This window comes from Dipteris shenzhenensis, chromosome 6 (assembly GCF_047967505.1).
Source record: "Dipteris shenzhenensis isolate YYH24624 ecotype China chromosome 6, Dip_SZ_1.0, whole genome shotgun sequence".
Lineage (NCBI taxonomy): Eukaryota > Viridiplantae > Streptophyta > Polypodiopsida > Gleicheniales > Dipteridaceae > Dipteris > Dipteris shenzhenensis.
In genome coordinates, this window is record NC_141601.1 from 1,189,908 (window position 1) to 1,209,743 (window position 19,836).

Here is a 19,836-nt window from a genome sequence, read left to right on the forward strand (position 1 = left end):
ACACGATACCAAGCATCTCTCTATTGGCATTAGCCCATTTGAGGCAATGTATGGGTGTAAAGTGGAAATGCCTTCCTCCATTGCTGACACTGCTGTAAAAAATCCGCAAGCACGAGATGATTGGAAAGGATGGAGGCCCTTCTGCAATTGCCTAAAAAGTATATGAGGAGTCATCCTCAATTGTGATTTCCCAAACCAGTCACGCTGAGTTCCCAGGGGTATAATGGTCTATGGTACCGACCACGACCTGTAACCTCCAGTGAACACATCATGAACGGGAACCTCGAACAATGAACTCTGGAACACACAAGGTTCGTAGTCTCTATACCACCTGGCACCAAGCAATGAGCCTCAAACTCATATGGTCCATAGCTCCACACTATAACCTTGCCTGCCAAACTTTCAGATGTTATCAGCCTGCAGTCCCTCCCACACTATAACCTTGCCTGCGGTCCCTCCCACACTTTCAGATGTTATCAGCATGCAGTCCCTCCCACTGGCTGTGACTTGTCGGGGGACTTGGAACTAGTGCTAAAGGCTGGGATAATTTGGAGACTCTTGGCCTGAGCAGTGACATCTAATCCTATCTACTCCCCTCCTCCTTCCTCCTACTTGCAGCCTACACTCGCTCTCTCTCTCTCCCAAAACCTCTCTCCTTGGCTCAACACAAATGTATATGCCTCATGTAAGCATAATGCAAAGGTTTGTTTAGAGTTTCATCACACTGACTTAGGATTGAGGCAGATCACGAGAGATCCATGCAATTAATGGCTATGCACTTATAGGAATTGGGGATAGAGAACCATTTGATCTTTCTATACAGGGTGGTTTCATTGCCTCTTCACGAAGAGTTTCAGCCCCATATCTCAATTCATCAAATATCCAGACCAATGATGTTTAGCCTTGTTTAATCTTGGTGTGAGGACAATACACACCATTTGATGCAGCCACAGAGTGCACATCAATATGATCCTAGCAAGAGATTGGCTACACTCTCCTTCAAAATGTCATTCCAACAGAGAAGATGGTTAAATCTTCCTTCCAAATGGGCTTATTTCCAAAGCTGAACAAAAGAGAAATAGAGAGCTTGCACTTTCATTTCAAAATAGCCCACTCGCCAAGCTTCAACCCATAAAGATCTCATGCACAGCCTGATGCATGATATGAGGTCGGTCCCTTAAAGTCAGTGCAAGTCACATGCACAATAGATATGTCCCCCTTAGTATTTATATATCTAAGGACAGACCAGCAGAATGATTATATTTTCACAGGTGATGTGCCTATATTCTATGATTGATGAGCACAGACATGGTGATGAAGTGCTAAAAGAGAATTAAGGATGCTGCTGATGGACGACCAAAGAACAGCAATGATGATTCCAAATAACTGGTTTCAAATTCTTGACTAAAGAAACACATTCTATGCCACAATCAAACAGCAGCCATGGTGAAGGCACTTCAAATCCATTGGGGCATATCAAATTTGGGAAAGAATATTCGATCACATGACTCTTTGCATCTACCTAGATGAATCCAGGAACATTCGGAAACATTCCCAAACTCATCCTCTAAAAACACAACATAGTGCAGTTTCAATCTCATGATAGTCACTCACAAGGTTGAAAACCATTAACTCCATCATGCATAGCAGGGACTAGCTACTATGACATCCCCACTGACGTCATCAGCGCCCAACAGTGGGTGTAGACCATAGTATAAAAATATGCTCTCACACATACAAATCCACACACCCACACATACTTGAGCATCCATTTATACAACGTCTTCATACTGAGTTTCTGTCGGCACTCCGGAGGTGAAGGGTAGACTCAGCCATGATGAAGGCTAGCACTAAAGGAGAAGGCTAATCAAAAGGTAGTCCAAAATCTCTTCATTCAAGCTACAACTGCTTGTGAAGTCTAAACATTTTCATTTTAGTCTCTCCGCAATGAGCATCTAAATCTAAATCTAGCTGATAGGGCAACGCACCATTTAAGATAGAAAGAATTATCAAAATACCAGCAGGCCGCAACTTGGACGAAAACTTCACAAGGTGAAATTTGCATGCCCGCTAGTACGATTAAAAATGTACACTTAAGTTCACATGCCGGAATTTTTTCATTGCTATTTAGTTAATACAAAGAGCTGATACCAAATGCCTTCAATATGCTACTCTCCTCTGCCATGCGATCTAATGGTCAAGATGATGCTTTAAGCACAAACAATCTCTAGATTATCAGAGAGCAATTACATTCAGTACTGCTTCGTTGAGTTACTTTTTGTAATAGAACCATATCAACTTCCCTAACTTGATATTTTAAATCACATTCCTAAGTGCCATGTAGAAAAAGGACAACGGGTTTGCTTCAATATCAACAATGGGTTGACTTTGAGCTAATGATTTTACCACCCCCAATATGCCTGCTCATTAAAGCTGCTGCAATTTTCCACCTGTCTGCACCTAGTGAATGTAATGGTACAATCATCATCGCTATCAATGTACCCACCACTGTGGCCCCTGCAAGCCAAAACTTTCGTTACCATCAGCTCTGCCTGAACAATCAAACCAAAGCATATGCTTGAACAAAAGTTATAACTTTGACTCAAAAGTTACTTACACAAGCTTCTACACCAAAATTAAAATAAAACAGAGTGCTGAAAAGGACAGGCCCTATATCTAACAAAGAATAGGTGTCCAAATGTTGAGCAGAAATCGTTTGCCCTACTCATCTTGGCAGAGCTCCTTGATGAAGTGGCATTGAGCCTCCATGTGTTCCATATAAACATGAAACACCAAAGTCCATCAGAATCACTACTGTGTTGTCCAAGATCCGTCTCAACTGACAGAATCACAAGTAGATAACATCACCCATCATTTAAAATGCCAATCATTAACCAATCAGAATCACAGTACCCACCAGATAGGGTACCGCTTTAACAGGCCACGTATCAAGTGAATCTATGAGTTCCCTGAATATTACCATACTATCAATGTAGTAAGAAGCCTTAGTTGATCACCACTGATGAACAAGTTATCCTTTTAGTCACTCATGACCATCAACATATCCGCCTTCCCCCTTCTGAAACTAGGAATAGCCTAGTAGCGGCACAAGACAAGAGATATAGATTCAAGTGATGTAGTCACAGATAATCAAGTACCGAGCTCTCTAGGCATGTTTCAGCCCACTGTCATCGAGCTATGCACAATCCATCCTCCAAAAGCTTCTCAGCATCCTCCCTTAACAATTTTCTGACTAGGTCTAAGACATGAATCCTCAATCTCATGCTCCTTGTCTGCGCATTCTTTCCCATTCCTAGGGCAATAACCTTTCCTATGACTTTTGACTTGACGATTAAAAAACTTCTTTTGAAAAATTTGTCACTTTCTTCCAATGCCTGCCACCATTTAGGACATCAAAAAAGTCTGATTCTTTGACACAATTCTCACTAGCTCATCTTTTGAGGGATCAGAAAGAGAAGGTAATAATGAGCAGCCTTCTTTTACTTTGATATTATTCGATATTACGAAGGTAGAGCCAATTCAGCCGAACCATGTTCATTTCAACCTAAGGGCAAAAGGACAAGATTTGTATTTTGGTTGTATTTCACAAGTGAAGGTGTCATCTTCCAAATTTCAACTATAGATTGAAACCCAGCCCCTTTGGCATTATTGGAAATGCTGCTAGCTTGGTTTGTTGGGCTTTCCCTTATTTAAAAGTATATAAAGTATCAATGAATTCCACCACAAAGAGCCTAGGCACAATCATTTTGTGAGATTTGCATTGATTTCTGGTTGTGTTCACAAATAGCTTGCTACAGTCCATGCCAATTCAAACTTTCGGTCATTCTCTAGCATCAATGATGATGATAAGGTTCAATGAGATCCACACACAATTCTGAATTCAACGTTCTAGCTAAAAGTTATGTTCATAATCATGTGCCATTGTTTTGATGAGTTTCTCAAGCAAAGGGAATAAGATGCATAAGCATTACGCAAGGCAAACATACAAATTCTTACACATCTACTTGAAGTAGATGGAGAGGAAATGCCCTCTAAAACGAGATTCAACAAAGGAGTAAAAAGATAAACCCTAGGGCCCACTACTTATCTTCATCAAGGGAAGCTCAATAGTCATCTTCTTTGGTGTCATTACGCTTTCTCCCACAACAGCTCATTTCCAAAGTCGCTTCTTTTGTACTAGGGTCCCTCTCAAAGTCAGATGCCGTTACCGCACCTAGTGGCAATGCTCTTCAGAATAGGAGGTAGAAGGGTGCTTTAGCCAAATTCTCCTAGTCCAGCCACACAAAATTACACATGATCACTCTCATGGAAGAGGAATCAAAGTGGTTGGGCGGTAGATGAGCAATTGACCCTGGATTCCCTTGGGGGGGGAAGAAGAAGAAGCAATTGACCTTGGAGATCACACAAAGTACTTGGATCCCCACGTAGCACACATTCCATCTAGCCAAGGATGATGTCTAGACATAATGACCAGCATCACAGCCTAGGTATAGACTTGTGTAGACTCGAGCTGCAGCCAGTCAACGTCTAGTCGCCTTGCACACAATTCGGGAGCATGTATTTGCGGCAGAAAAACTCGTGTGACTCGTCACAGTGGCAACCTTTGACATATCTTCGTGGACACTTCACTTCTATCTGAAAGCATTGTGGAGTTCGGAGGAGCAAAAGAAAATCTGCCCCAAGCACCCGTTTGCAGAAATTCACAAACAGAAATGCCTGAAGTAAGAAAAATATTTAGGCACCTCATTAGACGGGCTTCAGATCCCTCACCCATCCAATGATAGAACTATGACTAGTTAAGATGCGAGGATTACTTGATTTCTCGTGTAAGTATGCCAGGACTACACAAAAGGGCAAAACAATGCTAGCACTGAATTCGACAAGGGCAACTTCGTGGTACCAGATCCCAAGCAGAAAGCAAGAAGTAGGCGACCCGTAGAGGCCACTACAACCCGCAGATCCGCAGAGAATAGCAGCAACGGGACCGACAAGGGCATCAAATATTTATTGACCACCGCGTAGGCGGGTGCCTCCGACGCTATGAGGCCTGCATTGCTGGCCACGAGTCCAACTAAAGTACTCACTAGCGCCCCACTTAAGGTGCTCCCCCATTCTGTTCTTTCAGACCTGCATTACACATGCGACCCGTCAAGCTTCGCCCACTGCCGCAGTTGAACCTTAAAAAAAGACAGTTACACGGATGGGATTGGGGATATGCACCAGATTCCAAACGCGGCAATGGAAAGCAAGATACTCCACATGCCCCAGTGGCTGGAGGGAGGCACCAGGGACGAAGTGAGTTGCGCCCGGACGGCAGTGGGACGCTTGGGGGCTGGTGCTGCGAGGATCCAACGTTGTGCAGGAGGTGATGGGATGGAGGGGAAGAAATTGAGGCAACAAGTGCGATGGTTGCGATCGATGCGATTGCTGTTACTCTTCCAAAAACTCCTGTCAAGACAGGGAAGCAGTTGAGATTGAAATGAGCGGCTGCGGCTGCTGCCGCTGCCAAAGGCGTTTGAGTAGTGGGGATGGGGATGGGGATGGGGGTGGTGCAGCTGCAGCTGCATCGCCATAGCCGTGCTCCTCTCTTGTTTCCACTTGAGCTCACAAGGCACTAGTGTGGAGCATGTAACTAATCCTAGTATTTTGTCAAATTTTTAAGAAAAAATACGAATGAGTAAAATGGTGGACATGAGATGCCACACAAGGACCCGATCCTCCCAGCAAATGTCAGGGGTGGTGATTTATTATGAATTTCATGACATCGATATTTTGGAAGCTGAAGTCCAACAAATACATGAATAAGGCGATTCAACAATTGATCCTTATCAGAGTCTATGCAATATTCTCACATGGACTACAACCATATGCATAAAGGTGTTGTCTTCTTTCGATGCTGCACCCAGCTTGGATTTCTTTGCTCCCTCGCATCGAGAACATGTATCAAAAGAGAGAATGTTGTAAGAATTCAGAATGAAAACAAGAAATTTTGAATGGACAAGCAATTAAAAATAATCAATTGCAAACTATAATTTGCCACGATTGGTAGATTTACAACACTCAAGGCCAAAATTTTAGGGATGTGAGATCATGACAGACTCATTTAACAAGGTTATGCTTGCTTGCTGGATACCGAAAGACACTAAGGACCCAACTCACGCAAGTTTCCCTCCATACTTCCTCCACTATTTTCCATATTAAGTTTGCGGCTCCCTTCTTTACGGCATACTTTGAAGACCCTGCCTTTCATCGTTCTGGGCTCTTGACCAACCTTGAATATAGTGACAAGCCTGTCGTTCGTTGATGGCAAACCAATAATGGGAGGGAAAGCCCACCTGCTTGTAAGAGCTATTGCTCTGTTGCTTGAGCTTGTTGTTGTTGCCTACTGATGGTGTTGTTGGAGCAAATGTTGTGGTACGCCAAGGCCTGGCCTTTATTCTTACAGCTCGCTTGGCTCCTTCATTGATCCCATGAACTCTTGGCTCTCCCTCCCTCCCTCCCTCCCTCCCCCCCTCTCTCTCTCTCTCTCTCTCTCTCTCTCTCTTTCTCTGTTCTCTCGCTCTCTTGACTCTCTCTCTCTCCCTCATCCCTTTGCCGCATGGCCCTTTCTCTAGAGCTAATAAATATAGTGGGCAAAGCAGAATTTGTTAAGCTTTACCACTAAGAGAATACCTAGCCTCCTTGCTTTTGGTGGAGCTCTACACTCATCGTTGGATCGTTATGACAACTAAGGGCTGAAATTATGACACGTGGCTCAATGAGAGCTAAAAAATTCCAAACTTCTCCTTAGGCTGCCTGTCGTAAAGTGCTGGCTTGCCTATTGTCAATCTACCATACACTCTCTTGACTAATTTTTTGGAGGTCCAAGGGGATTTATTGTGCCTATCATAGTGTAAAACTCACCTAAAATAGGAGCACACATGTGAACAAGGTCTGCATAAAGTTCTATGAATTAGAATCTGATTTTAAGCTCGCCTAAAACTATATTTATTTTTATTATTTCTATGTATTTTAATTTTACTAGGGGTAGATCATGTGCTTTGCTTTGCTGTTAAAAAAGACATGTGGTGAAATCTATAAATTTGTTAAACAAATTAATTTAACTTCAATTCTTATAATTGTTTGTACATTCGAAGCATAGTAAAAGGTTTTGAGTTGTGTGGGAATATAGTAAATAGATGGACTTGGTGGTCATCTGGTAAGGCAATCAAGCATCTTTACTTGGGATGACAACAATGTGTTTGGATTGAGTAGGGTGCAAATCACATACTCGAGTTTACTAATTCTTGGTGATGGTAGATATAGATACTAGGTCTGATTGATTGTGAGAAGGTATTCAGAAGCTTAACATATTTTCTCTTCTAATTTCGTTGGTATTATTTTGCAAGGGTTATTCTTAGTATGTACGGACATGTAAAAAGTGAGAGAGAACGTGACTACTTTTCTTGGCTTTGAAATTTTTATGATTTCTTTCTAATTTGTGTGGATAATTTTCTATAAGGAGATACACTTGGTTTATTATAATACTATTGCTTGTGTTTGTTGATGCTAAAGGAATAGTTATTTTGTGGATATATATAATATTTTCTATGTTGAATAAATATAGTTCTTGGCATCTTATTAATCGTAACTTGTTCTTAAAGATGGCAGACCGGTGCCCAATTTCAATGTTGAATACATCCTATAAAATAATGGAGAGAGCTTTGGCTTGCAGAATCACTGAGATTTGTATGATGGTGGTAGATAGAGAGCAAAATGGTTTTATCAAAGGGACATATAGGAGAATATCTTGAATGTTTCCTCTGTCTTAGACTATGTTGCAGTATTGGCCAATGTTGTATCATGATGGGGTTTGACTTTAGCAAATCATATGATAGAGTAAGGTGGAATATTATATTGGCAATGCTGGATAGGTGCTAGGATGGTGGGAGCTCTATTTGGTAATCCATAGGCTGCTTTATGCTTGCATGGGGCCACAATGGGTCAGTTTGTGTTGCACAAACGTATAAGGCAGTGTTGGCCATTAGCCCCTCTATTGTTTGCCTTGTACACAATTCCACTAATTCAGCTGATAAAGAAAGGGTTGCTGATGGGAAAATTATTACCTTCTGGTAACCAGAATGCTCCCAATTCTTTGTCGATGATATGGTTGCCTTTACTTTAGAGTGTAAGGACAGTGTTGATAGTCTCTGTGAAGTCTTGAATGGGCTCTATGAAGCTTCCAAGTTTATGTGCAGCTAGACTAAGACCTTTGCTTCAAGGATTCAATATTCATTGGGCTACAAACCAACTTGTCAACTGGGTCGAAAGAGGGACTGTAATCAGGTGATTGGGGGCTCCTTTAGGAGTTGGTGTCACTTCAAGCAGATATTTGATTGGTTCAAGAAAGGATTAGGCAGAAGGTGAGGTAGTGGCATGGTGGGGTGGAATACTGGAGTATTGGTTCCAAAGCATATTTTGTCATCATTTACTATTTACTTGGCTTCAATTTAGCGGTTAAGGAAATCTAACTATAAGGAGGTTGAGAGGCTACTTAGAGCATTTATGTGGGTGAAGGAGAATGATAAATGTAGGTGGCATTTGTATGAAGGCTTCCAAGTCATGTGGGGGACCAAGGCTCTTGGATGTTGATAGGAGGAATACAGCAGTGGAGCTTAAGAAAGACAGGTCTATGGAAGATCACAGCTAGGGTAATGTACAAAAATTTGACGGAAAGCCAGTTAGAGTTCGCCAACCTTAATGAGAACTGGAAGATCTATTGTTCTTTGAAGTGGTGGAAAGCATGCCTCAGAAGCTAGCAAAGCAAGCGTCTTCTTGTGGAAGGTGTTGCATAGGTGGTTCCCCCTAAGGGATAGGATTGCTAAGTGGATGCAAATTAATCCACGCTGCCCTCTATGTGGGCAACGTCTTGAAGATGTTCCTCATCTCTTCTGACACAAGGTATGGAGTAGGTTGGCCAGTTTCAAGGAAAGTGGGTTTGATGGCCTCGTTTTCTCTCTCCTCCAAATGTAAATTGGTGATGTTCGGGGATGCAATGGGCCTTCCCTCGACCCTGATAGCTTGTTGGTGTTACCTATATGTTGGGGTGTTTCTAGCTATTTGAGGATCCCAAATAGGGTGGTTTTTAGTCATGGGTGAGGTGTTGGGCTCCGTGAGGATGCGGTTATGGATATGTTGAAGACAATGCGGTTTTTAGTCATGGGTTAGGTGTTGGGCTCCATGAGGGTGTGGTTGTGGATATGTTGAAGACAATGTTGTTTGATTTGGGTGTGATAGTTGGAAGAAAGGATTCATCGGTGGGTTCATTCTTATTAGGATTAAGCTCTTTTAGGAGATTGATCCCCATCTTTCTCCAAGCCTTGATCTGTACATTGATAATCCATTCATTGTTGCTACCCTTGCTACACATTTGTGTAGCAAGACTTCTGATGAAATGTGTCTCTTTATTTTCCTTGCATTGGGATCTAAGCCTCACCTTGTCATAGGGCAATGGCTTCTATCACATTTTACATGATATAGATAGACCCCTTTAGAATAGGAGATAAAAGGTTGAGGTCATTCAATGCAAACATGTTAGGTCCTTCAAGATCCTTGACTTGTTGATGGATCCTTGAATCAAGCATATGAGAGGTACTATTCTTCATCCCACACCATCAAACCTAGCAAAATCATCCTAGCAATTTGTGCTCTTGGCATGTTGCTTCAAGAACTCTTGGCCACTTACCATTTTTAAGATCTATCTGCCCCTTTAAAGCCTCTGACATTTGCAGGGAGGATCGGGTCCTAATGGACCCTATGTCGCATCTCATGTCCACTATTTTACTCATTCTCTTTTTTCCTTAAACAATTGATAAAATAGTAGGATTCAGCTTCAATTTCAAGTTCGTAGTTACTTGCTCCACGATGGAAAGATTGCCTGCCACAAATCTAGTTAGAGCTGTAGCAAGGGATCTATGTTCATTAGTGTGTGGTTTGTTCCATACATCCATTTGGGTCCCTTATTTTTTAAAAAAAACATTTCATTTCATTTCTCCACAGAGAGAGAGAGAGAGAGAGAGAGAGAGAGAGAGCATTGCTTTAACCACCAGTAATTCTACAAACAGCTTAAATACATCCCAGTTCCATATAAAAATACTTCATAAATCAACATAAATACTACAATATCCACATGTTATCTTCATGACGCCATTATGTCAATAAAGATCACCATTGTCACTTACAGCAAAAGCTCTGCAAATACCATTAAGAGAACAACAAATAACTGTTTAATTTTTCTTCGAGTCATCTCCCCCATATTGTGTGGAATTCCCGTTCCAAAAGGCATTGCCTTTCTTAAATATCTCACTATCATCATCATGTTGCAAAGTGTGGATGTTGCCACCCCATCCCTTCTCTTCTGGGCCATTTCTAGCATGTTTTTTTCCTTTTGGCCCAACCATATTTTCTTTTCCATCTCTGCTCTCACTTGAACTGTTTTTGATTGACCGTGCAGAAGTGGGATCTGGTGCTGCATAAACATAGGCCAGGATAGAATACTGTTACCAGTGCTAATTTTTTATGATTTAGTTGAATGGACAGAGTTGCACAGGAAACCCAACCATTTGGTTTATAACTGAACTCTCTTACCATATTGCCAGCTGGAACTTCCTGTTTGAATATCATTTGCACTAGAAGGGCCTCGAGAAAAATAAGCCAAGGGATTTAAATATGAGAGGAACTTCCAAATTGCACCATTAGGGCCAGCACCATTCATCTGTGAAGTGGATGTTTGTGTACCATGTTGAGCTACAGTCATAGGTGCTCCCTGTGAGGGAGTTGTGACAAGGATCAAAGTTGCTCGGTCTTCCAAATTCAGTTCCACAAGTGATTTCTCCATATCTACATAAATGCAAAAGAAAAGTAAGCTTATCAAGAATCTAACAACATTGGAAATTCACTACAAAAGGCATATTGATACATTAGCTATCAGAGGGAAAAAATGTCTGCAGTACCAAATAGTGCACCAGTTCACACTTTTTGAGACAGTCCAGATTTCATTTTACATAGCGGAGGTGTATATGTGTTTGGGGTGCGGAGGTATCCAAGTGAGTCCATGTTTTCAAAGCATGGATGATACATAGAGTTCTTTGTCATATGCTGAATAACTGTTCTTAGCAAGGATGATACAGAGTTCTTTCTCATATGCTGAATAATTTGTCTTAGCTGGATCTACTTTTTTGCTTTCAAAAGCAACTGATTGTCCATCCTGAACTTTGCATCAGTTTCAAGTATGAAAGATAGTCAGATAGAGTGCAGGACAGACATGTGAGAAGTACAGCGGATCTGGACAAAAATGGAGAGAGAGAGAGAAGAAGAAGAAGAAGAAGAAGAATATATTATCGTCCTCTGAAGACCAAAACCGGCCTATGGGACTTGAGCAATACAATATCACAAGTACATGAAAGCTCCTCCCGAAGATGGGAGGGTGGAAAGAGAAACCACCTTCTAGGATTCAGGTGGATTCCTATGCTTGAAGAGCTTATACACAAATGTTCCTAAAGCTGAAGGTGACCCTTTATGCAGCAAATCAGCCAGTTTGTTATGTCCCTCAAGGAGGTGATTGAACTCTTCCCTAATGTGTGCATAGTGAGGGCATATCATTACCATGTGTTCTTTTGTTTCAACCATACCTTGATCACATAGTTGGCATATTCTACTCTCCCTTGGCATCTTTTTCCATCCCCCTGTTTCTATTTGCAGCTGGTGTGATCGGGTGCGAAGTGAGGCTAAAGCCCTCCGTTTATGCACTGCTATAGGTGTACATATGTACTTCTGCGTTGTTGTCTCCCTTCCTGTATAAATTGACCAATATTCGGGGTTGATATATGTGCGATAGTACTCAAATTTATCTTTGTTTTCTGCTGTTTGCCATTTCCTGTGTAGTGCATTCAGCAGGTCATAATGAAAAGCCTCTTCATCAATCTCCTCTGAAGAGTAGTTTAAATACTCTTCTACTTCCCACTTCTTGAACCATTTTTTAAGGTCCTGTGCCCATCCGGATGTCAAAATCTTGCCCTTGTTTGTCTTTTGAAACTTCTGACTTTCTTTCCATGCTCTCTTTGGTAGCCTTTCATTATCCATGCACTTGACCTTTGTGATGTATCTGAGTACTCTCTTCAGAGCATGTAGTTCTATGGGTATACATCCTGTCTCTAGGAGTAACAAAGAGTATGGTGTAGTAGCCTTGATGCCCAGGTGCCTCCTAATGAAAGACTTTTGCATTTTCTCTATCTCATTCCACGTTGATGGAGATATACTCCCACCCCATACCTCTACTCCGTAGAGTACTGTCTGTATCACATATGCCCCAAAGATCATATTTCGTACTTGCCACCTTCTCGTATTGCTATTGTTGCACTCATTTTCAAATTGGAAGTATTTTGCCCATCCTGCATCAAGTCTCCGTTGCACACAGCTGTTCCATCTATTATTGGCGGGGATTTCAATACCCAAGTATTTGAATGAGTGCACTGTCTCAATGGGTTGTCCTTTATATAAGATTTGGAGGGGGCTGCTTGGCTGTATAGTCTTGACTATCATGAGTTTAGTTTTGTTGACATTAATAGCCATCCCACTCTCTGCACAAAATATGCTGAAGATATCCATCATTTTTTGCATCTTACTTTCACTATCAGTGAAAACAACCACATCATCTGCGTAAAGAAGCAACCAAATCACGAGACCTGCTAGATGAGGGCTGTATAACTCATCTTTACATGCTTCTTCATTCACCAACTCCTCAAGTCTATCAATGCATAGGCCGAACAAAGTGGGTGAGAGCGGACATCCTTGTTTTACCCCCATATTACTATAGAACTCTTGTGACATCCCATCCTTACATTTTAGTTGACATTTTACTTTCTCATAAAGTCTAAAGACAGCAAACCTTATTTCCTCGGGCACCCCTATGCATTCCATTCTCTCCCATAGCACATCCCTAGGCACTGTATCAAATGCCTTCTTAAAGTCAATGAAACAACAGAAGAGTGGCTTCCCCTTGAGGCGGCTTTCCTCCATCAAAACTCGAAGAGTGACTAGGTGATCCACTGTACAGTGTTTTGGTCTGAAACCAGCTTGTCCCATTGCTCTTTTATTTTCTTTCTCTGCCCAAGCACTCAATTTTGCCTCTACTATTGTGCTATATAGTTTGGCTAGAGTGGAACATACCATAATTGTTCTGTAATTTGTTAATTGATTGCGGTCACCCCCTTTGTAGATTGGTTTGATCCAATTCTCTTGCCATTCTGTTGGGAAACCATGCATCAAAGCCTGATTTAGTGCCATTGCTATGTGCCTTTGCGTGTGCTCATTGGTCCACTTAATGAGTTCAGCCACTAGGTGTAGAGTGTCTGCTGCCACTAGGTGTAGAGTGTAGAGAGAGAGAGAGAGAGAGAGAGAGAGAGAGAGAGAGAGCAAACCTCACACACACACAGCTGAGGAGAGGAGAAAGCTCAGGACAAAACCCCCAAGAATGGTGGGAAAAACCCTTCCCCCCCCCCCCCCCCCCAAAACCACACCAGCCTGCTGGTCTGTGGGCCGACCCCTGAAGTAGGTGGGCCAACCGCCTACCTGCCCAAGGGGCTGCCACACACAGCCCTATAAGGGGGGCTCCCCTCGTGCCCTATGTAAGGAGCTGCCAAGCAGTCTATAGGGGCTGCTCCCTGCCCGACACAGCCCGACCACCAGGCCTAGGTGGCTGACCAGCAGGTCGGCCCACCTCTGCCTACAAATGGGCTCCCTGGGGGTGCTGGACGGCTGCAAATATGCTGCCCTAAGGGTGGCCACATAGGCCCACCATAAGGACCTGCCTAGGCGCCACGTGGCACAAGAGCTGCTCCTCGCCAGCCCAAATCCTGTCTGCATGGCACCATAGACAGCATGTCATCATGGGCTGCCAAGGTGGAAAGCCATCAGATCTGCCCTACACTACCTACCCTTACAGGTGGGCGGGCACATCCACAACACAGGCCTTCACTCATCCTACCCTAATCTCTCATAGGGTAGGCACAGCCACAAGCAAGGCCCTCACTCTCTACAAGATCCATGTGACGTTAGGAGATGCTGACCTCCAACACCCCCTGTCAACTCCTGGATGAAACATGATCTCTAGGGAGCTGGGTGAGCTGGGTGTTGTGCCGCTTGAGCAACTGGAGGAATCCATCGTGTGATGCTTCGTCGCTGAAGACCACAACAGGTCCTGTCAAAGAAGCCCCTTCTTGCCTCAGCACAATCATTGGAAACCTGGTATTGTTGCTCCCATGCCACAGGTGCTAGGTATACTCCTATTGTCCGGAACTTGTACAAGAATCTAACTGGTGCCGACGGTTAGGTCTGCTTTCCTGCATAGGCCCTCTCAGGTCCAAACTGGTACACTGTTCGCAATCAATGGTGGCCACATAGGTCCGCCATAATGACCTGCCTAGCCTCCAAGAAAGCTGCCATGCAGCACAAAAGCTGCTCCTAGCCAGCCCATAGCCTGTCTGCATGGCACCATAGACAGAGTATCATCATGGCTTGCCAAGGCTGCAAGCCATCAGCTCTGCCAAATCTTCTCTCACCCACAAGCAAGGCCCTCACTCTCTACCAGATCCATGTGACATCAAGAGAGAAAGACCTCCAACAAGACAGCAATTAGGACATTTTGAGCAGAGGCGGTGTGGCAGAAAGGATTGAGCTGTGGGTTGCCTCGTGGAATTCTAGTGCTGCATGCTAACTAACGGGGAGAGTTACGGGTGAGTTCTCTGGTTCGCGCCTTGCTTTTGGGAGCTTGTAGCTATTTAGGGCTCATGTAGGAGCCTTGTAGTTGCTGCAGAAGTTTAAACTCAGGCTCTGCCTGTCGTGGCAGACCAAAAGGCTCACACAGCTGAGCGGATCAGCAAGGAAAGCCAAGTTACGAGAGTTGCGCGGCAAACTTGTAGGGAGAAAACCAGACTTTGTATTCTGGACAGCCTGCCATACACCGTGTGAAGTCAATACAAGATTGGTAGATCCCATGCAGAGGTTGGAAAAGCAGATTTTAGGTAGAGCTAGCACGTTTCAGCATCTTGGAGACCAGCATCGCGGGGCTTGAGGAAAAGGGACCAACGTCACAAGCTTTGAGTAGACACAGCTTGACCAGACTCTTTTGTTGGCTCATGACGTGGCATCTTGAAGCACAATATTGAGAGGTATGTCTGAGGACTCTTGTTATTTGATTTCAAAAACCATTTTGTGGGCCAAGGCTGCTCCTGAGCTCCCGCCTCAGCCCCCTCCTGCCTCCTTCCGCCTCAGCCTCCACCCTCTCGTCTCCTCTCTGCCTCGCCTCCCCCCTCCTCCTTTCGCCTCCTTCCCGCATCTTCTCCACCCCGCCTCCTTCCTCCTCCGACCCCGCCTGCAAGCCGCCCCCACCCCGCCTTCTCCTTCCGCCCACCCCGCCTCCTCCCTCCTGCAGCCCCCGCCTCCATCTCGCTCCTCCTCACCTCCCTTTTGCCGCCTCCCCACCTTCTCCTTTCGCCCCCTCACCCTTCCGCCCCCTCGCCTCCTCCCCGCCTCTCCCCCTCCGCCCCACCTCGCCTCCACCTTGCCTCCACCCCCACCCCGCCTCAGACCCTCCGCATCCACCTCACCTCCTCTTTGCCTCCTCCTCGCCTCTCGATCGTCCCCGCTTCGCGCCCTCTTCGCCTCCCTCCACTGTGAGGGCTCTCCCTCTGCATTGGCAGCCAACTGTAGGGGTGTGTAGAATTGTGCTCGCTCCCCCACAGCTGGCCCTTGGGCTTTTTCCTTCCTTTGCTTTGGGCAGCAGTGAGCGATTGTTTGTCTTGGAGAAAGAAATTATTGGTAGTGATCCTTGGTTTGGCCAGAGGGGCTCTATGGCAGCACCCTTGAATCCCACAGCCGTTAAGATTCTTCTTTCCCTAACCAACAAGCAACAGGTGAGGCATGCAATTTGTGTCACTTCAGGACAAGGCAGTAGAGGGCAAAATAGTTGGTCTCACACCCATGAGAAGACACGTGAGAGACTGGATTCAGGCAAGTTTAGCACTAGAAGGAGACCACATCCAGGAGGTCACCATCTGCGGAAGAGGCGTTTCCTCATCCAGCTGAGCTCTCCTGCTACCGCCTTGACACGTGTGGAGCAGAGCCCCATCCTCCTTGGCCTGCATCTGGTGTACCTCTTCCCTTGGTACCATGGCTTCACAGTGGAGGACATGGACAAAACAGACCATGTTCCAAGATTCCCAGTGACGCTCCGCTTCCTGAGGCTTCCAAAGGAGTACAGAGCCATCCTTCCCTCCGTTGGTAGAGCATTTGGCATGGTGCTAGAGTCCCCGCTAGATTCGGTAGCTTCTGTGGTAGCAGACAATAGGGTCCCAAGGATCAGATTGGTGGTTGAGAGCCCAGCGTCCCTCCCAGAAATTATCCTCCTCGAGGGGAGTACACTCTGCCAGAGAGTGGAGATCTCCAATTTACTAGGCCAGTGTCTTCATTGCAAGCAGATGGGCCATCTAGCCCACAACTGCCCTCGTGGTCAGGGACGGACGACCCCCCCCCCCACCCCTGTAGGATAGGTAGAGTCAGCACGCCAGAACCCAGCCCCCTCAGACAGGAGCAGAAGGAGTCCTAGACACCTTGGGTGACACCTTCAGAGGGAGAGTGAACCGAGGTGGAAAAAAAGAAAAAGAAATGAAGTAAATTGGCTCGAAAGTGCCACAGGGAACAAGCTAGATGCAAGGAGAGAGAGAGAGAGCAGGTCGAGAGGCACCCGCAGAGGAGCAGCCGCAGGAGCCCTTGGTTGGAGACCCTTCCCTCCCAGCAACAAGATCCATGGCTCCACCAGTTGATCCTCCATGAGTGGAGGTACAACGACCACAGTCACCCTTGCGTCAGCAGAGTGCCTCAGAAGCTCTTGACGTTGCGATGGCAAAAGCTGCGGAGGGTAACCCTAAGGAGAAAGGGATTTAGAGCCCAGGTGTGCCCGTTAAGCAAGGGGGGCCTGTGACTGCCCCTATTCCCTCTTGCCCCCCTCCCCCTCCGGACCCCTCTGCCTCTCCACGCCCTCCCCCTTCTCCCGAGCTCCTCCTTCCCCCTCCTCCCCCCCTCGCCACTCCTGCTATGGTCATCGTCACCACCCGCCTCCCTCCCCTGGCCTCCCCCCTCCCTCTGCCTCGGCCTCCCCCTCCCCCTCCATAAGGGGCTCGTCCTCCCGATCAGCAGCTCCCATTCTTCAGCTTGGGCGCCCTCTCCCGAGAGATTTTTGTACTTGGAGATCCCGAACTCTTACCATCTACCACTGGAGGTGATGATCATGATCTTGCAACCTTGGAAAGGGGGTTCGATCAGTGTAGTCGACTCCCAGATACATCCAATTTGAAGATTCTAGTTCGCCTCCACAGGGTTGGAGAAGTGGACCCCATGGGTATTTGATGCTATGATGGGGGATCAGATCTCACGCATGATAGAAGATTGGATGGATCCACCGGAACTAGATCTTTGGGCATGCCCATGCTGCTGAAGTGAACTTCCAGTTGAGCTTCACGCAGGAGAAGCCGATTTATGGTTTGATAGTAGGGGTTATCAGATTGTTGCCTGAGGCAAGGATTAGGCTAGGATGGGCTTCATTGGCAGATGATCAGAGTTGTGGGCCGATTGGGGAAGGAGTGGCACATCGATCCTCCCAGCATCCTAGAGCACGATGCCCCCAGATGGCGCCTCTCGCTTTGGGAAGGTAGGCCTCTGAGGGAGGTCCAATGGGATCCGGGAGAGTGGTTTTGGCCTTCCAGGATTGGCCTCACCGAGCAGGTGGACGACGTGCCTTTCTTTTTCTATACCACTTGGATTGGCAGGAGGCTTCAGATGGACTCTTCGACTTGGACCCCTTCGAGGGAGAGGCATTAGCTGGCCCAGAGGGTGCCCCAGGAGGTCCGTTCCACATTTTGGACGCATCTACATGGAGCTCTATCCTCTGAATGCTCTGACCTTGTATCCAGTAAGCTAGAGAGATCTCATCAATCTGGAATGCGTGACCTCCCTCAGTCAACCAGGCCACCATCCCCCAGGTGTAGTCCCTGAAGGCTCTGCATGCGGGTCATAATCTTGAGGGCTCCCATCCAAATCCTCACTACGCTACGACAGCTCCAGAGGCAGTGAGGGATCGTCTCTTGAAATCTAGCAGAACAGCAGTGACACTGCCCCTCCACCCGCATCCGCTCCAACCACGGCCCAATGGGCAAGCCTTCGAGCTAGAAGAAGTACGAGATCTTCCTCGGCCGCAAACTGGACCAAGGCGGTCCCTCATGATATCCTGGATCCTCATTTCCCTCCGGAGAATAGCGTGTGAGAGGTAGTAGCCAATACCACGACATGAAACATTTGGATTGCTCGTTGTAGTCTGATGATGGATGAGCATCCAGTTCCATCCTCGGCTACCTTGGTCGCCATCTGGTAGGATATCATCTACACCCTGCGCTCCACCTGGGAGCAGGGGACCTCGGGCTCTAGGACGACTGTCGCGAGGTGTGCATGTTTATGCAAGGCTTAGTTTTCTACATATTCACTCTGCGAGGGATTTGATGGAACAATAAGGAAGGCATGAAATGGATCAACAACGAAGTGAAAAAGAGTAGTTTATTTAAGAGTAGAGAAGCCCTTATAAGGGCAATTGATATAATGCACGTGCCCAAGGAAGAGCACCTCTAGATCCATAAATTACTCCACTGATCTCTCAATCAAGCCCATGAATCTCTCAATCACACCTAATAGAACCTTCTACCACCTAACTTGGTCACACTAACCAACACACAACCTCACACAAACCTTGTACCCCTTGGTACACCCCATTATATGAATTTGTCCATCAGACCCCCCCACAAGTTGATGACCTCATCCCAGCAGTAGTACATGGGAAGCTTCATGGTTTGTTCACACCTAGTAACAACACTCATGACCCCAACCTGTAACTCACTCTGGTTATGGGTCTTGGTTTACAACAATGACTATGCATAGGAAATCCCCATGGGTCTAACAAGAAAATAACTCAAACATAAGACTAACAATCATTTAAGGAGACATCCCAGGGCAGAGAACCCTTATAGACCACACACACAAAACAACTTAGAAGATATATGGGTCATCACCCTTGTCAAGATTGACTTGGGTGGTAAAAGCAGTGAGAGCTTTAATATCCTTTGGTTCTTCTTCTTCTTCTTTCTCTACTTCTTCCACAAGATTTGCTGAAAATTTCCTTTTGTATAGCACTCTTTCTCAAAGTGTCCAGGCTTTCCACAAAAGTTGTACTTCATCTTGCTCTTGCTAGTTGATCCCTTGAAGTTGCCTTTGACCAAATATGCCCCATTTTCTTTGTAGTCATTCCTCTGTTTAATCTTCATTTTATCTTCTAAGAGGGATGCCTCTATTTCCACCAAATGGATCTCTAGAAGATTAATGAGGGTAGTTACAATTGTGTCATATTCATCAGGTAGACTTTTAAGCAAGATAGCAATTACAATGTCATCCTTAATGCTAGCTAACTGAGTCAGTATGCTTTTCATGGAGTTTAAATGTGAAGAGATTGGTTCTCCTCTATCCAACTTCAGAGAAAGAACTTGGATAAGCAAACTATACTTGGAACACTTCCCCTGTGCTCCAAAGACAATCTCAAGATGACTCCATGCAACATGCGCAGTGTGACAATTATCAATGTGATGAATATAGAAATCACTCAATCCAAGTGCAATTATAGCTAGTGCCTTTTCATCCCTAGATATCCATAAAGTCTCTCCTTCCCTAGTAGTTGGTTTC

The 19,836-nt window shown here is 45.3% G+C and overlaps 2 protein-coding genes across 2 annotated transcripts in view; both read right to left on the reverse strand.

Annotated features, from left to right (window-relative positions):
* Nucleotides 1–5,637, reverse strand: part of LOC147900623 (uncharacterized) — a 29,677-nt gene extending 24,040 nt beyond the window's left edge. The window contains exons 1-3 of the mRNA XM_087375784.1: nucleotides 5,242–5,637; nucleotides 4,922–5,148; nucleotides 2,407–2,517 (exon numbers count right to left, since the gene is read on the reverse strand). Of these exons, the coding sequence (XP_087231910.1) occupies nucleotides 2,407–2,517; nucleotides 4,922–5,148; nucleotides 5,242–5,594 (691 nt within the window). The 5' untranslated portion in view covers nucleotides 5,595–5,637. The remainder of the gene's footprint in view (nucleotides 1–2,406; nucleotides 2,518–4,921; nucleotides 5,149–5,241) is intronic.
* A 4,491-nt stretch (nucleotides 5,638–10,128) lies between these two features.
* Nucleotides 10,129–19,836, reverse strand: part of LOC147900624 (Ubiquitin-like superfamily protein) — a 46,084-nt gene continuing 36,376 nt past the window's right edge. Inside the window, exons 9-10 of the mRNA XM_087376496.1 lie at nucleotides 10,648–10,899; nucleotides 10,129–10,528 (exon numbers count right to left, since the gene is read on the reverse strand). Of these exons, the coding sequence (XP_087232622.1) occupies nucleotides 10,287–10,528; nucleotides 10,648–10,899 (494 nt within the window). The 3' untranslated portion in view covers nucleotides 10,129–10,286. The remainder of the gene's footprint in view (nucleotides 10,529–10,647; nucleotides 10,900–19,836) is intronic.